The sequence below is a fragment of the Gopherus flavomarginatus genome, chromosome 2 (assembly GCF_025201925.1).
Source record: "Gopherus flavomarginatus isolate rGopFla2 chromosome 2, rGopFla2.mat.asm, whole genome shotgun sequence".
Taxonomy (NCBI): domain Eukaryota; kingdom Metazoa; phylum Chordata; order Testudines; family Testudinidae; genus Gopherus; species Gopherus flavomarginatus.
The window spans coordinates 22,116,105-22,141,085 of record NC_066618.1 but is presented as its reverse complement, the minus strand read 5'-3'; the positions used below and the strand labels follow the sequence as shown (position 1 = coordinate 22,141,085).

General features: G+C 41.3%; 1 protein-coding gene across 3 annotated transcripts in view; it reads left to right on the top strand.

The window, feature by feature from the left end:
• The window catches only part of PTPRN2 (protein tyrosine phosphatase receptor type N2), a 1,080,816-nt gene that overhangs the window by 478,617 nt on the left and 577,218 nt on the right, over positions 1–24,981 (top strand). For 2 of the 3 annotated variants that reach the window (XM_050942220.1, XM_050942221.1), the window contains exon 10: positions 2,127–2,213. The exons of the other annotated variant lie outside the window; for it this stretch is intronic. In XM_050942220.1, the coding sequence (XP_050798177.1) occupies positions 2,127–2,213 (87 nt within the window). The remainder of the gene's footprint in view (positions 1–2,126; positions 2,214–24,981) is intronic. 3 annotated transcript variants of the gene reach the window in all.

Below are 24,981 nucleotides of genomic sequence, written 5' to 3'. Positions count from 1 at the left end.
CAGTTTGACAGATCCTTTTGTAGCTCTTTGCAGTCTGCCTGGGACTTAACTATCTTGAGTAGTTTTTTATCATCTGCAGATTTTGCCATCTCACTGTTTACTCCTTTTTCCAGATCATTTATGAACATGTTGAATAGGACTGGGCCCAGTACAGACCCCTGAGGGACACCAATATTTACCTCTCTCCATTCTGAATACTGACCATTTATTCCTACCTTTTGTTTCCTGTGTTTTAACTAGTTACCAATCCATGAGAGCACCTTCCCTCTTATCCCATGACAGCAGGGCCGGCTCTACAGTTTTCGTCGCCCCAAGCAGCGCACCGAACTGCCGCCGTGGACAGCGGTGGCAGTCTGTGTGCCCTTAGGGCAGCTGGCACATTTCCGTGGTGGCGGCAATTCGGCTGCAACTTCTATGTTTAGCTGAAGCCGCCGCGGACAGCTAAACATAGAAGTTGCTGCCAAATTGATGATGATGCGGAAACGCGCCTGCCGCCCTAAGGGCACACGGACTGCCCCTGCTGTCTGCGGTGGCAATTCGGCACGCTGTTTGGGGGCAAAACAACAGTGACTGCCTCCCCTTTCAGATTGCCGCCCCAAGCACCTGCTTGGAATGCTGGTGCCTGGAGCCGGCCCTGCATGATAGCTCACTTTGCTTAAGAGAAGGACCTTGTCAAAGGCTTTCTAAAAATCTAAGTACACTATATCCACTGGATCCCCCTTGTCCACATGCTTGTTGACCCCCTCAAAGAATTCTAGTAGATTGGGGAGGCATGATTTCCCTTTACAAAAACCATTTTAACTTCCACTTTTTAAAGGATGCCATTTGCTTCTCACTGCTTCTTTTACTTTGTTGTTGAGCCACAGTGGCACTTTTTTTGGTTATCTTCTATGTTTTTTAATTTGGGGTATACATTTAAGTTAAGCCTCTATTATGGTGTCTTTAAAAAGTTTCCCTGCAGCTTGTAGGGATTTCACTGTTGGTGCTGTTTAATTTCTGTTTAACTAACCTCCTCATTTCTGTGTAGTTCCCTTTCTGAAATCAAATTAAATGTTACAGTGTTGGGCTGCTCTGGTGTTTTCCCCTCCACAGGGATGTTACATTTAATTATACTTTGTCAATATTACCAAGCAGTCCAGCTATATTCACCTCTTGGACCAGATCCTGTGCTCCACTTAGAATTAAATCAAGAATTGCCTCTCCTCTTGTGCATTCCAGGACTAGCTGCTCCAAGAAGTGGTCATTTAAGGTGTCAAGAAATTTTTAAGCCCCCATCCAGATAGGTCTGAAAATGTTGTATCTGTTGGAGTCACTGAACACTGCTGTCAGTATATTACAGAGAGAAAATGTAATGTTTGCAATACATCTTCAGAGTTATAAGAGAGCCTAAAGAACTCTTAACTAATAACCTGAAACTTTTTATTAATGAAAATTTTGCATATAGCTAAATGCTTTCTTAAATGATAACACTGCACATGTGATATGCTTGATGGCAACTTGTTTTTTAAATTAAAAAATGTGAATGTGGCACTGAGAAATTTTAAAAAGATTCAAGGTGGGTTATGTCAGCAGCACATACACACCAAAGTGTCTTCCATCTACCTAATCAGCCTCTCCTGCTCTGTGTGCCTATCTCCATTGTTTACTTTCAAATCCATAATATTTTTGCATCCTTTCCCTGGATTCATTTAAAAAAAACTAATGAATTTAAAAATATACTTTTCCCTTGTCCATTTGATACAGAGCCCTGTAATTTGACTTTCATTGTTTGTTTCCATCCTTGTCTGGCCAATCCTTTTCACTCTTTCTTTCTTTTTACTTTATTACATTTTTTATTGAGGCTTGAGATGAACCGGTCACTGCATCATGGGCCCATTACACTTCCTAACAATTCCATTTACACCTTATTGTTTGTCTTATTGCTGGAAAATTCAGGTGATTCATCATGCCTGAAGAAGCACCTGATCCCAATTCCCTTGATATCACGATCGCTATGTGACAGGAATACTGTGAGCAGTGATTTTCAGACCCTGACAGGCCAAGGTGATAACTCTTTGGGGACGTTTAGCCTCTCAAGTATTGATGAGTTCCATTTTCATAATGCTGCTTTTTTTTCCTTTCAACAGCCCGCTGAATGTGGAAAAGGGTTTGGAGTTAATAAAGGATGTGGCAGATCTCCTGAAGCTGCAAATGAGTGACTTTGACGATGTCAAGTATGTATGTGGTACTCGTCCCTTCTATTTTATATGTTTTTTCATTGTTATTCTTTATTATATATTTTCTTAAGGAAATAGCTAATTTTTTTTCATCAACATGTATCACATGGAGAGAGAGAGAGAGAAAAGAATCTCCTGGCATTCTTTGCCAAGTTTTGTTTACCGTTAACAATAGCATACTTAATAAAAATGATCTGATGCAGTCTCGAAAAGATCTCCATATTACCATTAGTATAAGGTAAAAGGAAAAATTATAATCTTCAGAGTGCTGTATGAACATTAACTAACCTTCACCATACCCATGTAAGATAAGTATTGTAAGGGTTATCAAACTCAAGAAGAGGAGGGAGTGTCTGAGGTAGAGTGGAATCAGGGGCTTCTTGCTTTGAGTTTCGTGCTTGGAACACTAGATTATGTCTCCTTCAGGAGTCCAGCCATTGTTTGACTTTTCTATGTTTCACACTGACTAATTATATGTATGTTCATCTTGTAAATTGGACAGGTAGTGACTTGACCGATCTGGTACAATGAAGATATTGCTTAAATTTTCTAAGGTGGAAATGTTTGCACAGGAACTATAGCTTCTCCATGAGAGAAAGTTTGAAAAAATATAACTCAACAGAATTTAATAGAGAACTAATAAGGGCGTAAAGGTTAGTTCATGGGATTGATTGACTGCTTTCAGAGAAATTCTGACACAGGAGACAATATTTGGGAGTTTTTTGATAGTCTCTGTAACTCTTCTGCCAAGTGTTGTTGGCAGCAGAAATGGTCAAGTTTAATTTTCTAGAAGTTTCCTTGAAGACTTAATTAACACTGGCTTAAACCCTCACGCAGAAATCTGGGAACCTACATAAACCACCCTGGCTGCCCCTTATGGGCAGTTTTTCCCCACTTGCAAGCACAGAGTCCAGAGGCTATAACAAGGAGAACTTTGGGAGTGGAGAGGGGGAGGTACATAACACAATGAGTTGGTAAAACCACCAAGTAACAAATTCTATGATGTAAGACTCCCACCTCCCAGGATGTCTTAAACGTACCCACCTTGGTCTTTCTTTGGTCATTATGAGTGACTAATGTGTTCTGGGCACTTTCTACCACCTCAGCTCTCTGTTCACAGTTAGTTATCCTGGATTGGAGAAAGCCAGGGACTCTAATGGGTTGCGGCTGCCTGGGCAGCTCTGAGGGCTCCACTCCCTAACTCAGCTGGAATGATTTCAGCTTTAATTGCTGGATAGAGAGGCCCACACCAGAGTCCTGTGGATAGACTGCTGCTCTGTCTGAGATTTCAGTCCAAGCTGCCTACCTCTTCCACTGCTCTGTGCCATCCATCACCTCAGAGGTGCTACTGCCACTGCTGCTCTGCATCCTCTGTTGCCACAAAGCTGCCACTGCTGCCTTGAAGCTGTCTAGGCTCTGCACTGTTCAGCAGTCTCAGCTCAACTCCCAGGATGATATCAGTGGTGTCTGGGACACTTGACAGAGTCCTCATCAGCAGAGAAGCCCGTCCAGCAGCTGTCAGGAGCCTTTCCCCTCTCTTCCTCCTTTACCTTTGTCCATGCTCCCTTACTCAACTGCGCCTGACCGCAATCTGGGTCAGGGTGACCTCAGGCACAGTCAGTGTCTTGTCCTTGTATTTCCCAACAAGGTCAGTTGCATTTAATTGCTCCTAAAGGCAAAACTAAACTGCATTTTATTCAGAATGCACCACGCCATCATATAATAACAAATGAAGCCTGACCCATTCAGTCAATTCTCCTTGCCCTCTAACTGATGCCGGCAGAGATCTCCCTCGCCAGTGAAGTCCCTTCCTGTCTGCAGATCTTAAGTTGCTATGGGCCGTTCTTCTCTCATTTCACCAGCAAATGACAATAATGAGCTCCCTTCTCTCTAAAGCTTCAGGCCACAGGCTTTACATCTGGAAGGATGTGGTAGGTGCTCATTTGTAGTGGGACTTAGGAAGTGACTGCTTTTAGCCCCTTAATTGTGTTGCTGCAGTACCCTCCTCAGTCTTTCCTGCTGTTGTCCTCACTCTGTCTGTATGTGATGGTACCAGTAAATGTGATTAGTTTTCCGGTGCTATACCTTCGACTTGCAGCAGGTAAATGTATCTCAATGGCCAGCTAATTTACCCTACATTGCCATATATCTCATGTAATCTCTGCGGTCGTTCTAGCACGTGCCAAGATAAGGATTAATAGATTCCAAGGCTAGAAAGGAGCATTGCGATTATCTAGTTTGACCTCCTGTATAACATAGACCATAGAACTTTCTCCAAAATACTTCTTTTGGAACTAGAATGTATCTTTAAAAAGATTCAGTCTTGATCTGAAAATTGTCAGTGGTGGAGAATCTGCACCTATGGTTCCTATGGTTAATTACCCTCACTGTCAAAAATGTATGCCTTTTTTCCAGTCTGAATTGGTTTAGTTTCAACTTCCAGCCATTGGAACATTTTATATCTTTCTCTGCTAGATTGAAGAGCCTATTATTAAATATCTTTTCTCCATGTAGATACTTACAGAGTGTGGTCAAGTCACCCCTTACCTTTTTTTTATTATTTATTTATTTTTTTGTTAAGCTAAATAGATTGAGCTCCTTGAGTCTATAATTATAAAGCATGTTTTTTAATCCTTTTATCATTTTCATGGCTCTTCTCTGAACCCTTTCCAATTTATCAACATCCTTCTTGAATTGTGGGCAAAAGAACTGGATATAGCATTCCAGCAGTGGTCATACTTTGCCAAATACAGAGGTAAAATAAATTCTCTACTCCTACTCAAGATTCCCCTGTTTATGCATCCCATGATTGCATTAGTTCTGTTGGCTACAGGGTCACATTAGCAGCTCATGTTCAGATACTTATCCACCACAACCCACAAATCATTTTCAGAGTGACAGCTTCCCAGGATAGAATCCCCCATCCTGTAAGTAAGTCTATCCTACAACTCCTAGTATTCACCTTGATTTTCTGGTCAAAAAATTTTAATGTCATTTGCTTTGTTGGGAAAAAATATCTTCTTCCATCAGAAACAGAGCTCTATACACAAACCTGTACTACTCATGGTCAGTCTCCAGTTGGGGTTTTCAGGGAACATATACAAATTGGACAGTATGAAAACAAGACCACACAGACACCTTTATTGCACTGTGAGGGACATGAATTTGAATGAGTGAAAGTGGCTTAAAGTTTTCCAAAAAAGAAAAAATGTTGCAGGGAAAATTTAATCAGATATTAAGAAATTTCATAAAATATCTCCATGTTTTCCAAAGTTTCAGTAACTTGCAAGCAGGAAAATTTTGTTGAAAATAGCTTTCTCGACAGCTGTTTCACTCTACTTGCTTATAATGTGATCAGAATTGTAGAATATCTCTATATAGCTTTTCATCAGAGTTTTCTTGAATTCCATTCTTTGCATTTAACGGATAAGTAAAAATTATTGCAAATTAATAGCTTGCCAGATTTATTTCCCAAACGGGTAGCACTACTAGTGCATTGTATGTAAAAAAATTTTGAAGCTAAATTACTTATAAACACCTTAGAAGTGGATTACCTTCCTCAGAAGGTAAAAGTCCACTCATTCGTTCATTAAGCAGTAAAAGGTTTACTTTCATTGCTCATGGACTATTTTACCTACAATTAGCTTTTTAAAAAAATGAAAAATAAGCTTTAAAATTTCAAAAATGCCTGCAATTACTGGCTTCTGGAGGAAATTCAAGCTAGAGGCTAGGAGTGACATATGATAGACCAGAGTCTGTCACACTTGTAGAGACAATGCCATGGGCCAAGTTCTCTGCTGGTGTCAATGAATGCTGCCTCATTGACCTCACCCATTTACCAGTAGAACACTCACACCTACCAAGCTAATTATCAGCCCCCAAAAAGCCTTTAGGTGATTGAGTACCATATATTGGTGTTAGTGAAACATAGTGTTCTAATGATATAGCCATAAACAATCTCTCTTTTTTTGGTCCTGTCACTGAGCTGATATGTAGCTAGAGGACTGGATATAGCTATATAGTAAAATGTAGCTATTTTAAGATATAAACTCAGATGCCGAATAGGACAGAGCACCTACTTTACATTAACCACAACACATTTAAAATTAAATCAGATCTGCACTTTATTTTAATAATGTCTATATCCTGGGTCATTGAGGAATAACATTTAATACATTTATTTTATTAATCAAATTAGAAGTTTTGGCCCAGGTTCAATTCTCATTAATGTGCTATGAGATTTGGATCTGGCCAATAGATAACACTGGGGTAGATGCCTTAGAAAAATTCTATACTAAACAAAGAACTTGTGCTTTATAAAGCAGCAGCTTTTGTGGCACTGCTGCATGGCCATTCTAAGAGAAATGTATGAATTTGAAAGTGTTGGTTAGTTTCTGAATAACCTCACAGGAAGAGGCTTCAGGAAAGACTTGACTTGGTGATTACCCCTAATCCACTGTTGATATTTCCAAGTGCAAGGCTCAGGCTGCTCTGGAAGTACAGATTTTACTTAGTCTCAGACACTGAGGAATTGCTTTTTTTCATAGAGAAATGCTCAGCCACTAAGCCACTCATGAACATACTTTGCATTTCATCTTAACTTTCTTAACGTTTTTTCCCCAGATGCAAGTAGGGACTGGGGCGTGGGAGGTCAGGCCTAATGGTTAGAGTCAGGAGTGTGGAACTGGAGCTGGGATCAAAGTCAAAGGCCAAGCCAAGGGTCAGAGCCAGTGAGATATTAAGCCAAGGGTCAGAGCTGGAGTTAGGAGTCAAGCCTGGAGTCAGTGTCAGGAGTAGAGCATATCAGCGGGGACCTGGAGCGAGGTAGGAAAGCAGGAACTGGGAGCAGATGGGGGTCTGGGATGAGGAGGGAAGACACAGGACCAGGTTGGGAGGCAGGAACCAGGAGTCAGGCAAGTAGGCAGGGACCATAGTAACAGGTAGCCAAGGATTTGTTTGTTGCTCAGACAACTTCCTGTGCCTCTTTCTGGATTAAATAGAGCATCCAAGCCAACTGGAGACTGGATGTCTCCTCCAGTCAGGAGCTTCATGGGCAGAGCTCTTTGTGAGCTAGAGCTTCGTTAGCCCTCTTCTCCTCTGGTTGAAGTAAGCTGCCGTGTGTTGGTCCTGATCTGAGCACTGCCTAGGGACTTCTGCGCCTGGGTTTGATGCTTGCGGCTGTTCCCCCTCTCCCCAGGCAGTTAGCAACTTTTAAAAAGAATGAAGTATGTAACCAAGTGGGAAACCATTCAGTAAGTCTGAGGTCAGTTGAAAGAGTTAGAAACAAAGTGGAAGTGGGGAGGAGTGTGACATATTTGGCTAATTCAGAGGCTGACATGGCAATACAACATGTGAATAAGACTAGGAGATGAAATTCTCTCTCTCTCTTCTCCCTCCCCAACATACTCTATGGTATGATGGTGACAGCTCTATTTCCTGTGTCAGAGATCCTTAAAGTATTGTCAACTTTAGTTTTACTGGTGAAAACTACAGGGTTAATGTCAAAGATCATGCAAAAGCAGCATGTTTAATAAGAATTAAGAATTATTTCTGAGTCGTGCACCATAGCAAATTTAAACAATCAGTTCTTCTAAGGGACCTATAATCCAGAACTCTCAATTGTTTAATGTGTATTTTTCTGCAGTGTAGTCATTTTGAAAAGATTATTTCAGAGGCGATCTTATTGTTTTGTGGTTAGTTTTGCCTCTGAATATTTATAGTATGTGCCTATATTTTAGCTTTTCCTACTGTTCTGGAATTTGGTTGAGTGAACAGTTGCCTTTTCAGCCTATTCCCATGTTATTTCTTGATTAGTTGATGCAGGGTGGTAATCAGCTTATTTTATCTTCTCGCTTTCCCCAACATGCCAATTTTAACTGATGACCTGGGATCCTCAATATAATCTCATTTTGGCTCCTAGAATGCACAGTTCACTGCTACACTTGATTTATTTTCAAGTTACATTAACATAAACTTTGCTTTCCCTGTGAAGCGGATGAGTAGGGATTTATTTGGGGAATACATAATCAGAAATGGTTCAACATTGTAAAAAGGATCCAACATGTTAGCTGTCACTTTCAGATACAGCCTGAATTTTTATGAAAGTACTAGTTATGCTTAATATGTTTTGTTAATGGTTATGTAGCTGTCAGATAAATTCCATTATTTCTTATTACATCATTAGAGACCATTAAAAGGATATTAACATGCTGATGTAATTATGCAAGCAGATGTAAAATGACTATAGTTATGATTTTCAAATCTAATTATGGGTGTCCACAGCCTCTGGTGATTGATTGTTGGACTGGAGTCAGGTAGGTGGTAATACCAGGAGGCATGGCATAAGAAAAGGGGGGAGAGGGGATGCATTCCACCACAGTGTGAACTGTAGCGATGACCTTTCTCCTGGAATTAGTTCTTCAGCCATCATCAGTTGAACTTATAGAAAAGGAATCTTATCAAAGAAAATCCAAATACAATATTTTAAAAATGTAAAACCTACTAGGTCAGCTGAGAGTGTAAAGCAGGGGTGGATGTAGCCTCCCAATTCAATGGGTGCATGATACTAAACTGACTACAGGGCATTGACTACCCACAGCACCATCCTCTGCCCTAGCATTGCAACCCTAATACTGACCTGGGGAAGAGGGGCAGCTCCCGGCATAGGGAGAGGGATGCTGAAGAACAAGCCTGCCCTTCACTCACCCTGCAGTGGTAGCTCCTGTCCCATGGAGCTGAGCCTGGTTTCCTGCTCCAGGTGTTGTGATCCGGTGCATGGGGTCACAATGCCACTCAGGTTTGTCTGCGGCATGATTTTTGTGGGTGCAGTTGAACCCATGAACCCATGATAAAACTGCCCCTGGTGTAATAGGAAGGATAGTCTGATTCTGTGATTTGAGCCATTGGATTATCACAAACACCATGTTCCTGGATTCTTCTGTGATAGACAGTGAAATTTACCTATGCCTATTTATTCAGCACTCTTACATTTGAAATAATACGAAAGAAGCTGCTGAGGGGATTTCCTGCCATTAACCACTGGATGCCCTTAAATGTGAAGACAATAAAAGGGGATGACCATGTCTATGCATCTGATATAACAACACTCTAGACCAGGGGTTGTGTAACATTTTCATGGTATGGGCCACATGTTAAAAGTGAGATTATCTGGTGCATACCAGATCTTCCATTGGTGATCAAACATCATCCCTATGGCAGCTGCAAAAATTGCTTATATAGAAAAGTAACAGTAGGAAATTTTAGCTGTCTTTAAACTCTGTAGAAAAAAGCTATTCATAATATCTTTCTCTTCTTCATTTTATTTCTTTTTACCATAATTTATGTCCTTCTCTTTAAAGATTCCTTGCCACCTGGTGTTTTTCTTCCCCTGCATGTACTTCTGTATTGCTTTGATCCTCCTCTCCCTTTGCACATTCTTCTATTCTTCAGTATCATTGTTGTTTCCCAGCGTGCCTAAACCCTGTTAGGGAGGTATCATCTCTCTTATGTGTGTTGGTACCTTAAGCTTCGTGCTCTCTGAATCTTGTTCTCTCTTAAACTACCAAGTGTGCCTGTTTGTGGTGTTTTATTTTGTGACACGATAACTGGGAATAAAACTGAAACCTCCCAAAGGTAGGACACTGAATGGGTATCTGTCCATGTTCTTCCCTGAAGTTTCATCTTATCTCTTCACATTGATATCCACGTCGTTCATCAACAGGGTTGGATCCTTTAGATCCACCACACAGACCTCTGCCAGTTGAGCTAATCAACTGATAACAATAGTAGCTGATAGCAATAGCGGGTTGCCATCCTCTTTGTGGACCAGCACTAGACACATTTTGCCGATGGGTTTGCTTGTTGACAGAAGAGGAACAGTGAGATTCAGGAATCCTGAATTCCATTCTAGACTCTGGAGTGGTGTATGGTCAAGTGGGCAGAGACTTTTCTGTCAATTTTCCTCAAGCTTGATATATTCTGCCACGTCCCTGTCCAAGTTCTGTCTCATTGCCACCCTACACTCCTTTTCTGCCCAATCACAGTCTCTACTCCTGAGGCTTATGATCCAAGCCTCAGTCTTCTTGCCTAGCTTATTCTCCCACTCCAGGCTCGCTGAGTCCTATTCTTCCTTCCAGGGGCGGCTCCAGGCACCAGCGCAGCAAGCCCGGAGGGCAGGGGACGGCATACCGGTCACCGTTAGGGCGGCAGTCAGGCTGCCTTTGGTGGCATGCTGGTGGGAGATCCGCCGGTCCCTCGGGTTTCGGCATCAATTCAGCGGCGGGTACACCGAAGGCGCCTGATTGCCGTGCTTGAGGCAGCAAAATACATAGAGCCGCCCCTGCTTCCTTCGCACCCCACAACACCGAGTCTCTTGCCTTCCCAACACCAGGTCTCCTTGCCCAGCTACTCAGAGTTCCACTGTCTAGGCCCCTTGTCTAATCTGTCTCTTCTTCCCATTGGCTCCTATTTCCAGTCTCCCCCGAGGCGCCTGAGCCAGTCTCAGTCTCCCTCCCCACTCCCTCTTTGCCCCAGTCTCTTCACCCATTCCCAGTTCTCTCCCCATATCCTAGCTCCTTGTCAGATCTGTCTTCCTTCCCCATTTGCCCCTATTCCTCCGTTCTGGTGAGCACTAGGAGCTGTGAGAGGCTCGAGCATGTGCAGACTGCAGTTTTTAAAAGGCTTATAATTTGGCTAAATTTGGATGGATTTTCATGTGGACAGCAAAGGCACATCCCAAACACAAAAGGCCACCCCCTGCCAAATTTGAATTGCAACAAAGCAATGGGAGTGATAAAATATTTCAAAGAAAAGGTCTCAAGAATTTTTTAACAAGGGCCAAACAAAGTATTTTTTTCCTGTCCTTGTTATTGCAAATGGCCTAACTGTTTTGGCAGAAAATAAATAAATAAATGGGGGTGTGTCACACAACTGGCATGTAAAATTTCAGCCCAGACTTAAAGTTTGGTAAAGTTATAAGCAACTGAAAACAGGGTGTTATAATGAAAGTGCCAGGCAACCTTAATGACGGACAGCGCTAACTGCCCCACCTATAATGAATTTGTATGTCAGCAGTTGTGTACTAATCATACTACATATAGATTTGATTCATTGTTTTGTCTTGTTCTCTTGTTAACACTTGAAAAACCCAATCAGCCATTTAATCATATTCACTTATCCAGAACCTAAACACTAGAGATCAGTGCTTTGTGGTTTCACTTCATCATGCTGATAGATTATGACATGTGATACATGTATGCTCTAAATGTGAGCATCTCAGGAAATTACTGGTAACTTGAGAGACCTGATAGTGTGAAGCTGGTTAATTTAACCCAGTATGCAGATTTGAAGGGCAGTAATGGGGATGGTGATACTCTGGAACAGATAAACTATTCTATGATATACAATATTTTTGGGATCACATCTAGGGTCTGATTGCTGTGTTCTCTCTTCTGAACAGCAATCAAAGGGAGCCTTTCTTTGTGATGAAGCACGCTGACCCTCTTCTCCAACATATGTTGTTCATCTACAATGGGTGCATCTAAAAAGTTTATCCTATTTTGACAGCTTTTACTAGTTTGAGAGAGATTTCCATATCGTATAATGTACATACCATACTTTGAGGCGTCCCAGATCTTTTTACTTAGTGAGTTCTATGCTTATCCTCTACTTGCTCTTTTTTAAAAGTATTTTGTTTTTGTTTTTGTTTTTTTAAAGAAAGCAGCTGAAACAAAACACAGCAAAACAAATCCTTATGAAAAGCTATAGAGAATAGAGTAAAAGCCATAGAAATTACCTATATCTATCTCCTAAATCACAAAAAACAATAAAATTTCTGTTATCTGTGATGTTTAGTTTTACTTGAGAAGTTTTCTAATATTGTGCTTATGAACATAAATATTATGAACAGTCTTTTCTCTTTGGGCATATCTCATATTGTTATAGTGTTTGTGCCCATATTATTGATAGATTGAATTGTTATTTCCATGATAACATTTACAATCACTTGTACGTAACTTAAACAAATTTTTCATTTTCCACTGGTAACTTCACAGACTTAGTCTCAGCACAGAGGTAAAAAATTTTTTTCAAAGCTTGGGGAACTGCTTTTCTTTTCATGTAATAAGCAAGCCAACAAAATAAAGTCCACTCTGTATAATCCTGTTAGAAATGCTGTATGTGTGAATAACACACAAATGATGGAACTAGTTTTGTTCAAATGTGACTTCTGTGGATTTCAGTGAGTCTTAAAATCAAACCATTTGAAGACCGTGCATACTGTGCTGTAATTCACCATATGCAAGCTTTTTATTCCATTTTGTTTTCTGTTACATACTATATTATTTGACAATTCATTTATTATACAAAGAAATCAGGCATAAGCAGAAGGAGACAAAATTAGGGCTGAATTTTCAACTTTATCTGTGATTTATCTTAATGGTTCATTGATCTTGAGCTTTTTATTATCCCTGCTATGAAATAACATATTTTTTGTTTATTACCTGATAGATTTACGCAGAACCAACACCATTTTGCAGTCTTCACTATAACTTTCATTACTAGCGAAAGATGTAATAGGCATATGTGAAAATAATTAGGAGGATTCTGGTCTGCAGCATTTAATAAATGCTGGGAGACAAAGAAAAAAGCCATAACATTCAGGGAGACTCTTCAGTTATGTCTACACAGCCTTTAGAGGTCATCTAATCCATTCTCCAGCGCTGAGGCAGAACCAGGTAAACCTAAACCATCCCTGACAGGTATTTGACAAACCTGTTCTTAGAAACCTCCAGTGATGGGGATTCTACAGCCTCCCTGGGAATCCTATCCCAGAATTTAATTACCCTTATAATTAAAAAGTTTTCCCTAATATCTAACCTAAATGTCCCTTGCTGCAGATTAAGCCCATTACTTCTTGTTTTACCTTCAGTGGACATAGAGAATAATTGATCACAGTTCTCCTAACAGACTGAACATATTTGAACACTGTTATCCACTCCCTCCCTCAGTCTTTTTTTCTCAAGATTCAACATGCCCTGTTTTTTAACCTCTCCTCATAGGTGAGGTTTTTTAAACCTTTTATCATTTTTGTTGCTCTCCTTTGGACTCTTTCCACTTATTCTACATCTTTCTTAAAGTATACTGCCCAGAGTTGGACACAATACTCCAGCTGATGCCTTACCAGCACCGAGTAGAGCCGAATAGTTACTTCCTGTATTTTATATATGACATTTCCATTAATAAACCACAGAATGATATTCGCCTCTTTTGCAACTGCATCATATTTTCACTCCTATTCAATCTGATAATTGCTAATGGTTCTAAGATTGCTTCAGCTAGTTCCTTAAGTACCGTAGGATGACTTTCATCAGGCCCTGCTGACTTAAATACATCTAACTTGTCTAAATATTCTTTAACCTTATCTTTCCCTATTTTGGCTTATATTCCTCCCCCTTGTTAATAGTAATTGTGTTGAGCATCTTGCTACCATTTAAGTCAGGGGTCGGCAACCTATGGCACATGTGCCAGAGACGACACCCGAGCCGATTTTTAATGGCACGCTCTTGCCTGCTGGGGTCCCGGTCGCTGGCCCCACTCAGCCTGCTGCTGAACCCAGGCCGGTAGAGGGCTGGGCAAGGCTGGTGGCCGGGACCCTGGCAGGCAACAGCATGCCATTAAAAATCCTGCCCGGCCCAGCCTGCTCTTCTCTACCCCCGCCCACCGCTCTCTCCTGCGGGCGCAGGGGGCAGAAAGTTGGTCCTGCTGGCTGCTGCTGCTGCAGGGCAGCCTCCACTGGCAGCCAAGCTCCCTCCTCCCCTGTGTGCTGGGTTCGTGCCCCTCCTCCTCTCCCTCCCTGCAGCCAAACAGCTTATGGTCCAGGAGAGGGAAGGAGAGAAGCGGAGCCAGAACTGTAGACGCAGCGTGCTTGCTGCTCCGGAGAAGAGGCAGGGACGGGGCCAATCAGCCCACAGCCAGCCGGGTTCCCAGCCACAGGCCCGCTCAGCCTGCTACCGGCCTAGGTGAATGGAACCCCAGGCCAGCAGTGGACTGAGCAGGCTGGCAGCGTAAGATCAGCATTTTAATTTAATTTTAAATGAAGCTTCTTAAACATTTTGAAAACCTTGTTTACTTTACATACGACAATAGTTTAGTTATATAATATATAGACTTATAGAGAGAGTCCTTCTAAAAAACGTTAAAATGTATTATTGGCACGCGAAACCTTAAATTAAAGTGAATAAATGACGACTTGGCACACCATTTCTGAAAGGTTGCTGACCCCTGATTTAAGAGAAGACAAGCAAAATAGGCATTAAACACCTCAGCCTTCTTGATGTTCAGTTGATAGTTCTCCTTCCCTGCTAAGTAGAGGACCTATGATTTCCTTTGTCTTTCTCTTGCTTCTAATGTATTTAAATAGCCTCTTCTTATTGATTTTTATGTCCCTTGCTAGTGTAACTCATTATGTGTCTTAGCCTTTCTGATTTTGTCCCTACATGCATGTGCTATTCTTTTGTACTACTCCTTTGCAATTTGGCCATGTTTCCACTTTTTGTAGGAGTCTCTTTTGATTTTCAGGTCATTAGAGGGCTCCTGTTGAAGTGATGGTGACCTCTTCCTGTTCTTCCTATCTTTTCTTTGTATTAAAATAATCAGAAGTTGTGCCTTTAATATTGTCTCTGTGAGAAACTGCCAGTCCTCCTGAACTCCTTTGTCCCTTAGATTTTCTTCCCATGGGACCTGTCAAAGTTAGAATCAGGACTCACAATTTGTCAGACCACTCTGTTTTATTAGTGCAGCGCTCCGCCAATAACACCCAGATAATGTGAGTCGCCATGCAAGACCCAAACAGTCTTATTTATACAGATAAAAGAGCGGGAATTAGACAAAGGGACAAAGGAAGCAAAACAGTAAAATTCACCTGGGGCACAGCATGCATCTCCTACTTCCTTACTAACTCTTATCGATCTAAGGCTAATACTTCACCAATTGCCCTTAAACGGTGCAATTGTTCTATGTTAATGTCTGTATTCCTGACACCTGGATTGCAGCATTCCAACAGTTTTGCTTAAAGATACAGACAGCATTTCTTTAATCCTTTCTATTTTCACAATATAATTCATTCTACTTTCACAGATCTTATCTACCAGTTCTCTGAGTTTGTTAAAGTCTGGGGTTTTTTGAAGTTCATCATCCTTAGTCTGCTGCTCTCACTCCTTTCTTTCCTTAGAATCATGAAATCTATCAGTTCATGATCACTTTCATTCCAATTAACTTCTGTCTTCAGACTCACAACCAGTGTCTTACTATTAATCAAGTCTAAAATGTAAAATCCCCCATTGCTCCAGGTCTTATGTTTTGGATATTGTGTCATTTATTCTAGAAATGCCTCATCTACCTCCTTTTCCAGATTTGGTAGTCTATAATAGACTCCTGTCGTGATATGATACATATTGGTCTCATCTCCTTCACCTCCTACACCTCAGATCAAGTGTATATATTCTTGGTGTATAATACAGCACCATCTCTCTTTTTTCATTGCCTGTCATTCCTGAACAAACTATACCCCTCTATACCAATATTCCACTCATGAGATTTATCTCACCAAGTTTCTGCGATGCCAATTAAATCATAATCCATTTTATGTGCTAATACTTCCAGCTCTTCCTGTTTGTTCCTCATACTCCTTGCATCTGTGTATAGACATCTAAGATGTTGACCAGATTCACCCACTGATTTACCTCTTGTTGCTCCTATGACTGATGGATGATCAAGGTGCTAAAGGAGCCCTCAGGGAAGACAAAGCTGTTTCAGATAAGCTAAATGGATTCTTTGCATCAGTCTTCATGGCAGAGAGATTCCGACACCATAGCCATTCTTTTTAGATGAAAATTTGAGGAACTGTCCCAGATTGAGGTGTCAATAGAGGAGGTTTTGGAACAAATTGATAAATTTAACAGTAATAATCCACCAGGACCAGATGGTATTAACCCTAGTGTTTTGAAAAAACTTTAATATGAAATTATAGAACTATTAACTGTGGTATGTATCTATCACTATCAATTAAATCAACCTTTGTACTAGATGACTAGAATGTAGCTAATATGACACAATTTAAAAAAAAAAGGTTTCCAGAGCTATCGACACAGCTTTTTTAAAGGAAAATCATGCCTCACAAATCCATTAGAATTCAACAAGCAGATGGACAGGGGTGATCCAGTTGATATAGTGTACCTGGACTTTCAGAATGTCTTTGACAAGGTCTCACACCAAAGGCTCTTAAGGAAAGTAAGCAGTCATGGGATAAGAGGAAAGGTCCTCTCATGAGCAACAAAATGGCAGAGGAAAATCAGTGTTGACAAATGCAAAGTATTGCACTTTGGAAAAAATAATCCTAACTATGCATACAAAATTATGGGTCCAAATTAGCTGTTATCACTCAAGAAAGAGATCTTGGAGTCATTGTGGGTAGTATTCTGAAAACATCTGCTCAATGTGCAGCAGCAGTCAAAAAGGCTAACAGAATGTTAGGAACCATTAAGAAAGGGATAGATAATAAGACAAAAAAGATCATAATGCCACTATATAAATCCATGGTATGCCCACACCTTGTATACTGTATGCAGCTCTGGTTGTGTCATCTCAAAGAAGATATATTAGAATTGGAAAAGCTATTGGGGTATGGAACAGCTTCCATATGGGGAGAGATTAAAAACAGTGGGACTGTTCATCTTAGAAAAGAAAGGGGATATGACAGAAGTCTATAAAATCATTTATGGTATGGAGAAAATAAATAAGAAAGTGTTATGTACCCCTTCCCATAACACATGAACCAAGGGTCACTCAATTAAATTAATAGGCAATAGGTTTAAAACAAACATAAGGAAGTACTTCTCCACAGAATGTACAGTCAACCTGTGGACTCATTGCCCAGATGATACTGTGAAGGCCAAAAGTATAACTGGGCTCACAACAGAATTAGTTAAGTTCATGGAGGCTCAGTCCATCAATGGCAATTAGCCAAGAAGGTCAAGGACACAACCCCATGTTCTGGGGATCCCTAAACCTGACTGCCAGAAGTTGGGACTAGAATCAAGATTTTCGCTGTTCTGTTCATTCCCTCTGAAGCATTTGGCATGGGCCACTGTTGGAAGAAAGGATACAAGGCTATATGGACCCAGTATGACTGTTCTTATGACCCTATTGTAATTTTTCATGCCTCACCCCCACAACATCTAGTGTCTCCTGATGTCACCCTTTTTTATGTTTATCTGTGGGTGTTTGTCACCTTATCCCCCTTACATCACAAGACTTGGGGGTCAGTGTGTGAAGATGCTGTTCTCCTTTATGGTCAGGCAGACCCAGTTACCATCGATACCATCTGCATAGCCATACATTCATCTGCAGGATGCATGTGTCCCTGCCTGGGCCCTTACCCTCAACCAGGAGGATGAACGAGAACACATCCTGCGCTTCTGACCCTTTACCTTTCTTCCCAGAGTCCTGTAGTTATTGCTGATTTGCTCAGGATCATACTTGGCAGTGTCATTAGTGTATATGAGGATGAGCTGCATGGGGTAGTGGTCAGAGGGAAGAATGAGCCTTGGAAACCTTTCAGTAATGTCTTGGAAGTTGGCTCCAGGCAGGCAGCACAATGCCTGGGACATCATGTCAGGTCAGCAGATGGAGGCCTCTATCCCCCTGAGAAAGGGAGTCACCAGTCACCAGTATCTCCTGCCTTCTCATATTGGGTGCAGTGGCCATGAGTCTCCCTGTCGTGGGGACAGATAGCTCCTCCTCCTCCTCCTCAGCCATTGGGGTCTAGTCCTTACCTCCTGTTGCCAGTACAATATTCTGGTTCTTGCCTGCTGTGGAGGGGAACCTGGAGGTGGGAGTGTAGCACTGTCTACTGCTTGAGGTGGCCAGTTCTCCTTTGTCCTCTGGTGCCGCTATAGTCATCAGTAGTCAGCTCACATTCTCTGTCCCAGATATCTCCATGTGCGTCACGTCAATGAAGTCCTTGTGCTCTTGGATGCTATTCAGATGAGCTGTTTTACCTGCTTCCTGAGTTACTCTGTCAACAGACACCTCTTACACCAGGTGATTTCCCCCTGCTTGGCATTCATTGGTGGAGGAATGCAGGCTGCATTCCTAGTAAATCAAAACCATGGCCTAGGTGGAAGCCTCCAGGGTCAGGATGCCTGTGTGGCAGGGGGCCCTGCAAGTGCAGGTGCAGGAAGAGCTAGCAGTGGTGTTGATGACTTGCCCTTTTCCTCCCATTGCAGGTTCTTCCTTGTAGAGTACCTGCAAGTTAAAGAAAGGAAAGTTCTGCTCTCCCATATACAAATTTATTTCCCTTAAATAAGAGGGTTTTACCTCTGCAATTAAGGGCACATATTGGGCCAATACCTTACATACCTGTAGCTACCAAATTCTTGGATACTTAAATCAGTGGTTCTCAAACTAGGGCTGCTGCTTGTTCAGGGAAAGCCCCTGGTGGGCCGGGATGGTTTGTTTACCTGTCGTGTCCACAGGTTCGGCTGATCGCGGCTCCCACTGGCTGCGGTTCACCACTCCAGGCCAGTGGGGACTGCAGGAAGCGATGCGGGCTGAGGGACGTGCTGGCCGCCCTTCCTACAGCCCCCATTGGCCTGGAGTGGCAAACTGCGACCAGTGGGAGCCATGATTGGTCGAACCTGCAGACGCAGCAGGTAAACAAACTGGCCCAGCCCGCCAAGGGCTTTCCCTGAACAAGTGACGGACCAGCTTTGAGACCCACTGCCTTAAGTGATACTAAGTATAAGCTTTTTCTGATTTATCCTCACTCCTTTCTTTTTTTAACTTCAGATTTTTTTCTCGCCTCCTTTCCTCTCTGTCCCATTCTCTGTAATGAGAGGATCACCATATGGATTTGGTGAAGTTAAGGTTAATAACTAGAGCTGTGTGAAACAGATTTTTTGGTTTGCTGGCCAAACCAATTTTTTTAAATAAAAGATCTTGTTTCAGGTTGAGTGGAAATGAAACTTAAAAAAAGAAAAAATAATGAACCAGAAAAGTAAAAAAGATAAAATAAAAATTGATTTGGTCTAATGAAACATTTTGTTTAGTTTTTGAGAGGTTTTTTTACCTTTTCTCTAAATAAAATCTAAATAAAAATCAAAACAAATAGTTGGTTTTAATCAAAAAATTGAAACATTCTTTTGAAAATATTAAAATGAAACATTCTGATTTTTTGACCAACACAATTTACCAAATCTGGAATTTTTCAGCAACAAAAAAAGTTTGATCTGAAAAATGTTATTGAGTTGTACTTATAAGTGAGTTTGTGAAGATGAATCATACTCATTTCATTTATATAGCATTTCACACACCCTTGGGGTGTAATTGTCCCCATTTTAAAGATGGGAACATTGAATCTCAGAGAAGTTTAAATGAGTTTCCCAAACTGGCAGAGCTGGGGATAGAACCAAAGAGTCTTGGTTCCCAATCCTATTCCTCTGGTCTAGCCTACTGAACACACTTTACTAATAGAATAATAGAAGTTAACGTTGGAAAAGGCTTATGATGTACAAAGACCAAACTTACCTCTTTGTTTTCTAGAAATCATCTATTTTGAGAGGTCTGCCATATTTAAAAAATGAATGTTTGTGTCCCAGTTTTTCAATCAATGGGTTAATTAGTTTTGTGACTCTGTATAGAGCGGCTGGCCCAGATGAGCAGCTGATTCCATCTCTTGTACATTTCATCACCCTAGCCAGCTTGTGCTGCAAATCCAGGGTTGTTTGCTTCAACATTGACTGCCTGTGGTGGGGTTTATAAACCCAAGGGTTCATGCAGGCTTTGGGGAGCAGGAAGTGCTTCATCAGAAGTTGATGACAGCTCCAGTAAGCAATATGCCTTCAGAAGCAAGAGGGCTGGTTCAGAGAGAGTGTTTCTCACTCACAGTTTGGAGGAAGAGGCACAGGAATGAAACAGCCAATTTTCAGAACTATTATTCCACTGCCGGAGGAGAAGTTTCCAGACTTCTAAGTGGGCAATCACTATGGGCTCGGAAGAAGCAAGCTGTCCTGGATTTTTGTGGCTGGTTTAAGTTTAGGCTGAAGAAAGCCAGTTAGTGTGCTTCCTTGGGACTAGGACTTATTTAACAGAGGCTTGGATGTACTCAGCATTTAGCTTTTTAAAGAGACAGTAGATGTGCAGCCTTCTCACTGGAACTTCCATACTTCCCTCACAAAGGAACCACAACCATGTGCAGCCCCTGGGTCACTTCAGGTGGGTGTAATATAATCCTTTTCATACTGTGAACCATGCTTTCCAGCCTCACTGCCTCTGGTTCTTAAGCATTACTTTAGGGCCACTAAACTATGCTTTACCGACTACCACTCTGATTTGGTAAATTTTACACCTGCCATCATTTTCTTTCAACAAACATGAATGACTACACCACATACAATGCAGTGGAGAATCAGGCCCAAAGTCAGTGAACAATGTCTCTGATTAAGTCTTTATTGGCTAAAAAAACAAGTCCCCTGCTTATTGGTATACCAGCGGGGCTGCTAAAATGTGTAAAAATACAAATGAAAATACAAATGTAACATCAGTTCTTCCTTTCATAATGACAACTTAATTACCACTCTGGAGGAAAATAAAACAAAATCTTTGTACAGTAAACCAGTATTTCAAATGTATTTGCAGCTTCTCAGTGTCCAAACTCTACAGTTCAGCATTCCGGAAGTAAATTACAGCACTTGTGTATTTTGTGCGTCTACCAACCATAATTAGATACCTAGTTTTCACAGCAGGCAAAGCTGACAAATTTCACAGAATTGGCATGATTGAAGTTTTATACTTGTTGCAGATTAATAGAAAAAATATTTTAAAACTCTGAAATTATTTGTAGACCTTGAGTGATTATCTGAGAGGTTTCATTTTGTGAAGAATAAAAGTTATTAAAACTGAGCTGAGCATTCATTAAATAATTGCAATTATAAGATTTAGTGAAAATCTTCACTTGGGACCAATTGAATTGAAAAATCTCTCATATCTTAATTGTCAGATGTACTTTTCACATTGGAAACAAACATCAGTAAAATGAGTTTGAATCAGAGCTTTACTGCATGTAGGTTGCCTTTGAAGAAAAGTGTCTGTTTGGACAGATCGACCATTTTATGTGATTTCACTCCACAAATGTTGCTATTGACAATACTGTGTCAGCCGTACTCAGTGAGATTGGTGTAGCAATGCCACTTCAGTTGCACATCCATAATGATAGAGGCTACGGGGACAGCACAAGATGTCCAAATAATTATCTGATTTACCTGCAGCTGCAGAAATCTACAGACATTAAATGGGGCCATGTAGGTAGGTTGCACAAATGGCTTCATGCCGCAAAAGTCAACCCAGATCAAAGTTTTGTTTCTGAATTCCCACCCCCACCCCTCAACTTTTAGAGACATTTGGATATGAAATATAGTTCAGTCTGTACATGATCCTCATTCATGAATAGATACATGAGAACTCATTTCTCAACAACCACAGAATGGCTGAAATAAAGGAAAAAATCTCTCTTCATCAGCCATAACATCCTGCTCAGATCAATAGTAAATTTTAACACAGAACAGGGAAAGGATTAAGATACTTATTCTATTAAAAATTAGTTATTTGTATTATAGTAGTCTCCAGAGGTTCTGATCAGCATGTTGTATATTGTAAGTTCTTTTGAACATGTGCTTTTTGGTCTGTATTTGTACAAAGCTTAGCATAATGGGGTCGTGGCCCATGACTGGGGCTGCTAGATGCTATCACAATACAAATAAATAATAACATCAATTGTTCTGGATAGTAAAAGACTGTTCCTCCTCCACAGTGTTTACAATCTAATAAAAAGCAATGGAGGAGGAGGATTTTGGAAATGTATTGAGCATCTTGAGGTCTCATCCTTTAAATGTTTCCCCTGTTCTCAGAATTGTTATGCAGTTTGGAGTTTTGGCTACTTGTAAGCAAAGCTCTCTAGTTTGAACGTGCCTCTGAAATAGTTTTGCTGAAGGTCAAAATACAGTGATAACCAATATGATTGTTTCCCCTCTGTCCTGAGCTTCTGTGTCATATATGCTAAGATACTGGATTTGGCCCTGATTCAGGAAAGCCCTTCATCATATTCTTAGTATTGAGTTTTCCTATTCAGCAAAACATTAAGCATATGCTTAAATCACATTAAATCAATGTGACAAGAGCATATGTGTTGATACTTTGCTGAAAATGAACTTTATAGTTACCTGGAATGGGGACTTAGAGGAAAGCAGTTGGCTTTCATGAGTGTAGAATCTTGTAGTATGGCATAAGCCAACCACTGACTTTCTTGGCTGGTTAATACCAGTAGGCAGATCTGCTGGTTCTGTCAGTTACCTCAGTATCGAAATGCAAAAATAGGTGTTTGCTCGTTCCATCTGTAAGTGCTGGTCTGGACCAATTGTGGATACGGCCTTATCCATCTAAAGACCATCCAGTCGCTGCAGATGTACTTGATATGTTAGAGTTAACTATGGAACCCCTCAGGCACCATGGTGTTCTGAGACTTCATAGAATCATAGACTTTAAGGTCAGAAGGAACCGTTGTGATCATCTAGTCTGACCTGCTCAACGCAGGCTGCAGAATCTCACCCACTCACTCCTGTATCAAACCTATGTCTGAGCCATTGAAGGCCTCAAATCATGATTTAAAGACTTCAAGATGCAGAGAATCTTCCAGCAAGTGACCCATGCCCCATGCTGCAGAGGAAGGTGAAAAACCTCCAGGGCCTCTGCCAATCTGCCCTGGAGGAAAATTCCTTCCTGACCCCAAATATGGTGATGAGCTAAACCCTGAGCATGTGGGCAAGACTCACCAGTCAGACACCAGAAGATATATTCCTCCATTATTCACAGTCTCCACTTCTGAATAATGTCCTTACTCCCTCCAGAGGAAGAGTCTACATCACTGGCCCAGGAACTGTCTCACCTCCAACCATCTGGCATGACTTCCCCAGTACCGATGGCACCACTGCTACCAATGGAGCAGTTCTCTGACTCAGAGGAATCAGAGGATATAACCACACCAGTATCTCAGTGGAATCAGTTAAGCCCCGATGGACAGTTGAGGTCCTATCCTTTCCATTCTGCCAGGTACAACTCCCGCTCACCCCAGGGACTGCTGGTACTGATTTCCTTAGAGTCACTCGCAACCGATTGACCCCTCATTCTCATCTTATTGGAGTCCATGGGATCCTTATGGCAGACATCTGGGCCCTCTGAAAAGTCATACTGTTCCTCTTCCTTTCACAAGCCAGTTTGTCAGTGTATGAGGAGGAAGAGTTGGAACCGGATCAACAGGTACTGTCAGCTCCTTCTTCTTCATCTCTGGATGAAGTGGTGACTCTTTCTTTGCCTCCTCTGATGGATGATTGAAAAAAGGCAAATAGAGTACCAATCTATAAAAAGGGGAATAAGGACAATCCCAGGGAATTACAGAGCAGTCAGCTTAACTTCAGTACTTGGAAAGATAATGGAGCAAATAATAAAGGAATCAATTTGCAAACACCTAGAAGATAATAAAGTGGTAAGTAACAATCAGCGTGGATTTGAATCATGTCAAGCCAACCTAATAGCTGTCTTTGACGGGATAACAAGCCTTGCGGATGGGGGAAGTGGTAGATATAGTATATTTTGACTTTAGTAAGACTTTTGATACTGTCTCACATGACCTTCTCATAAACAAACTTAGAGTGCTAGAAGATAGCAAACATCTTTTCTCCTGTGGTATCACAGCTCACTCTGTAGAAGCACAGGCGGCCTCCACAGCATCTCTACCAGATGTTCCACACCAGGACATCTGCAGAGCTATCACCTGGAGTTCAATCCACATGTTTGTGATACCTATGCCTAGTTCAGGCCTTAGCTGCAGATGCAGTTGGGGGATTAACAGTATTGGAAGTATCTTTGCTACCAGCTTCCTTGCACCCACTTCCATTCTGAACACTGCTTGCCAATCATCTACATGTGGAATATGTATAGGGACTTTCACTTGAAGAAGAAGTGTAGGTTACTTACTGTCACTGGAGGTTCTTTGAAATGCGTGGAATATCTTTATTCCACTATCTGGCCTCCATCCCATCTGCTTCAGATCCTGTTGGATTTGAATTAAGAAGAGGTTGGATTTGAAGTAAGAACTGGAGCAGTCAATCTGCACTGCCTCTTATACTCTGAGCCGGGAATGCGAGGAGAGGTACTGGACATGTGAGCCAATGGTTGCTGCTTTGAAGAAATTCTGAATTCAGACACATTGCGCGCATGTGTATGTGTGTGGGACCACACATCTCGAAGAACCCCCAATTACAGTAAATAACCTCCATTTGTGTTGAGTTCCAGCATGGAATGGATTCTCATGCAGGCAATCTGACTAATTTTCTAGAGGGAGATTAATAAATAGCCTGAGGGAAGGGACTTTTGTAGGATTTGTGTCTGTACAGGGTTGCTTACTTATTGGATTGTTTGCCTGAATTTCTTTTACTGAAGACCAGCCCATGTGATATAAATATAGCATTGGAGACATTGACCCATGCAATATACATTTTGTATCAGGTTCACTAATACAACCTGAGTCCTTTGCACCATTCCATTCAAAGTGTTAAACTGATCATTTAAAATGGGATTGTAGCTGGTTTGATTAAAAAGGGCCGTGCAAAACCAGCCAGAGTGTACCAGTAAATCTGGATCTATATTGTTTAGGGAT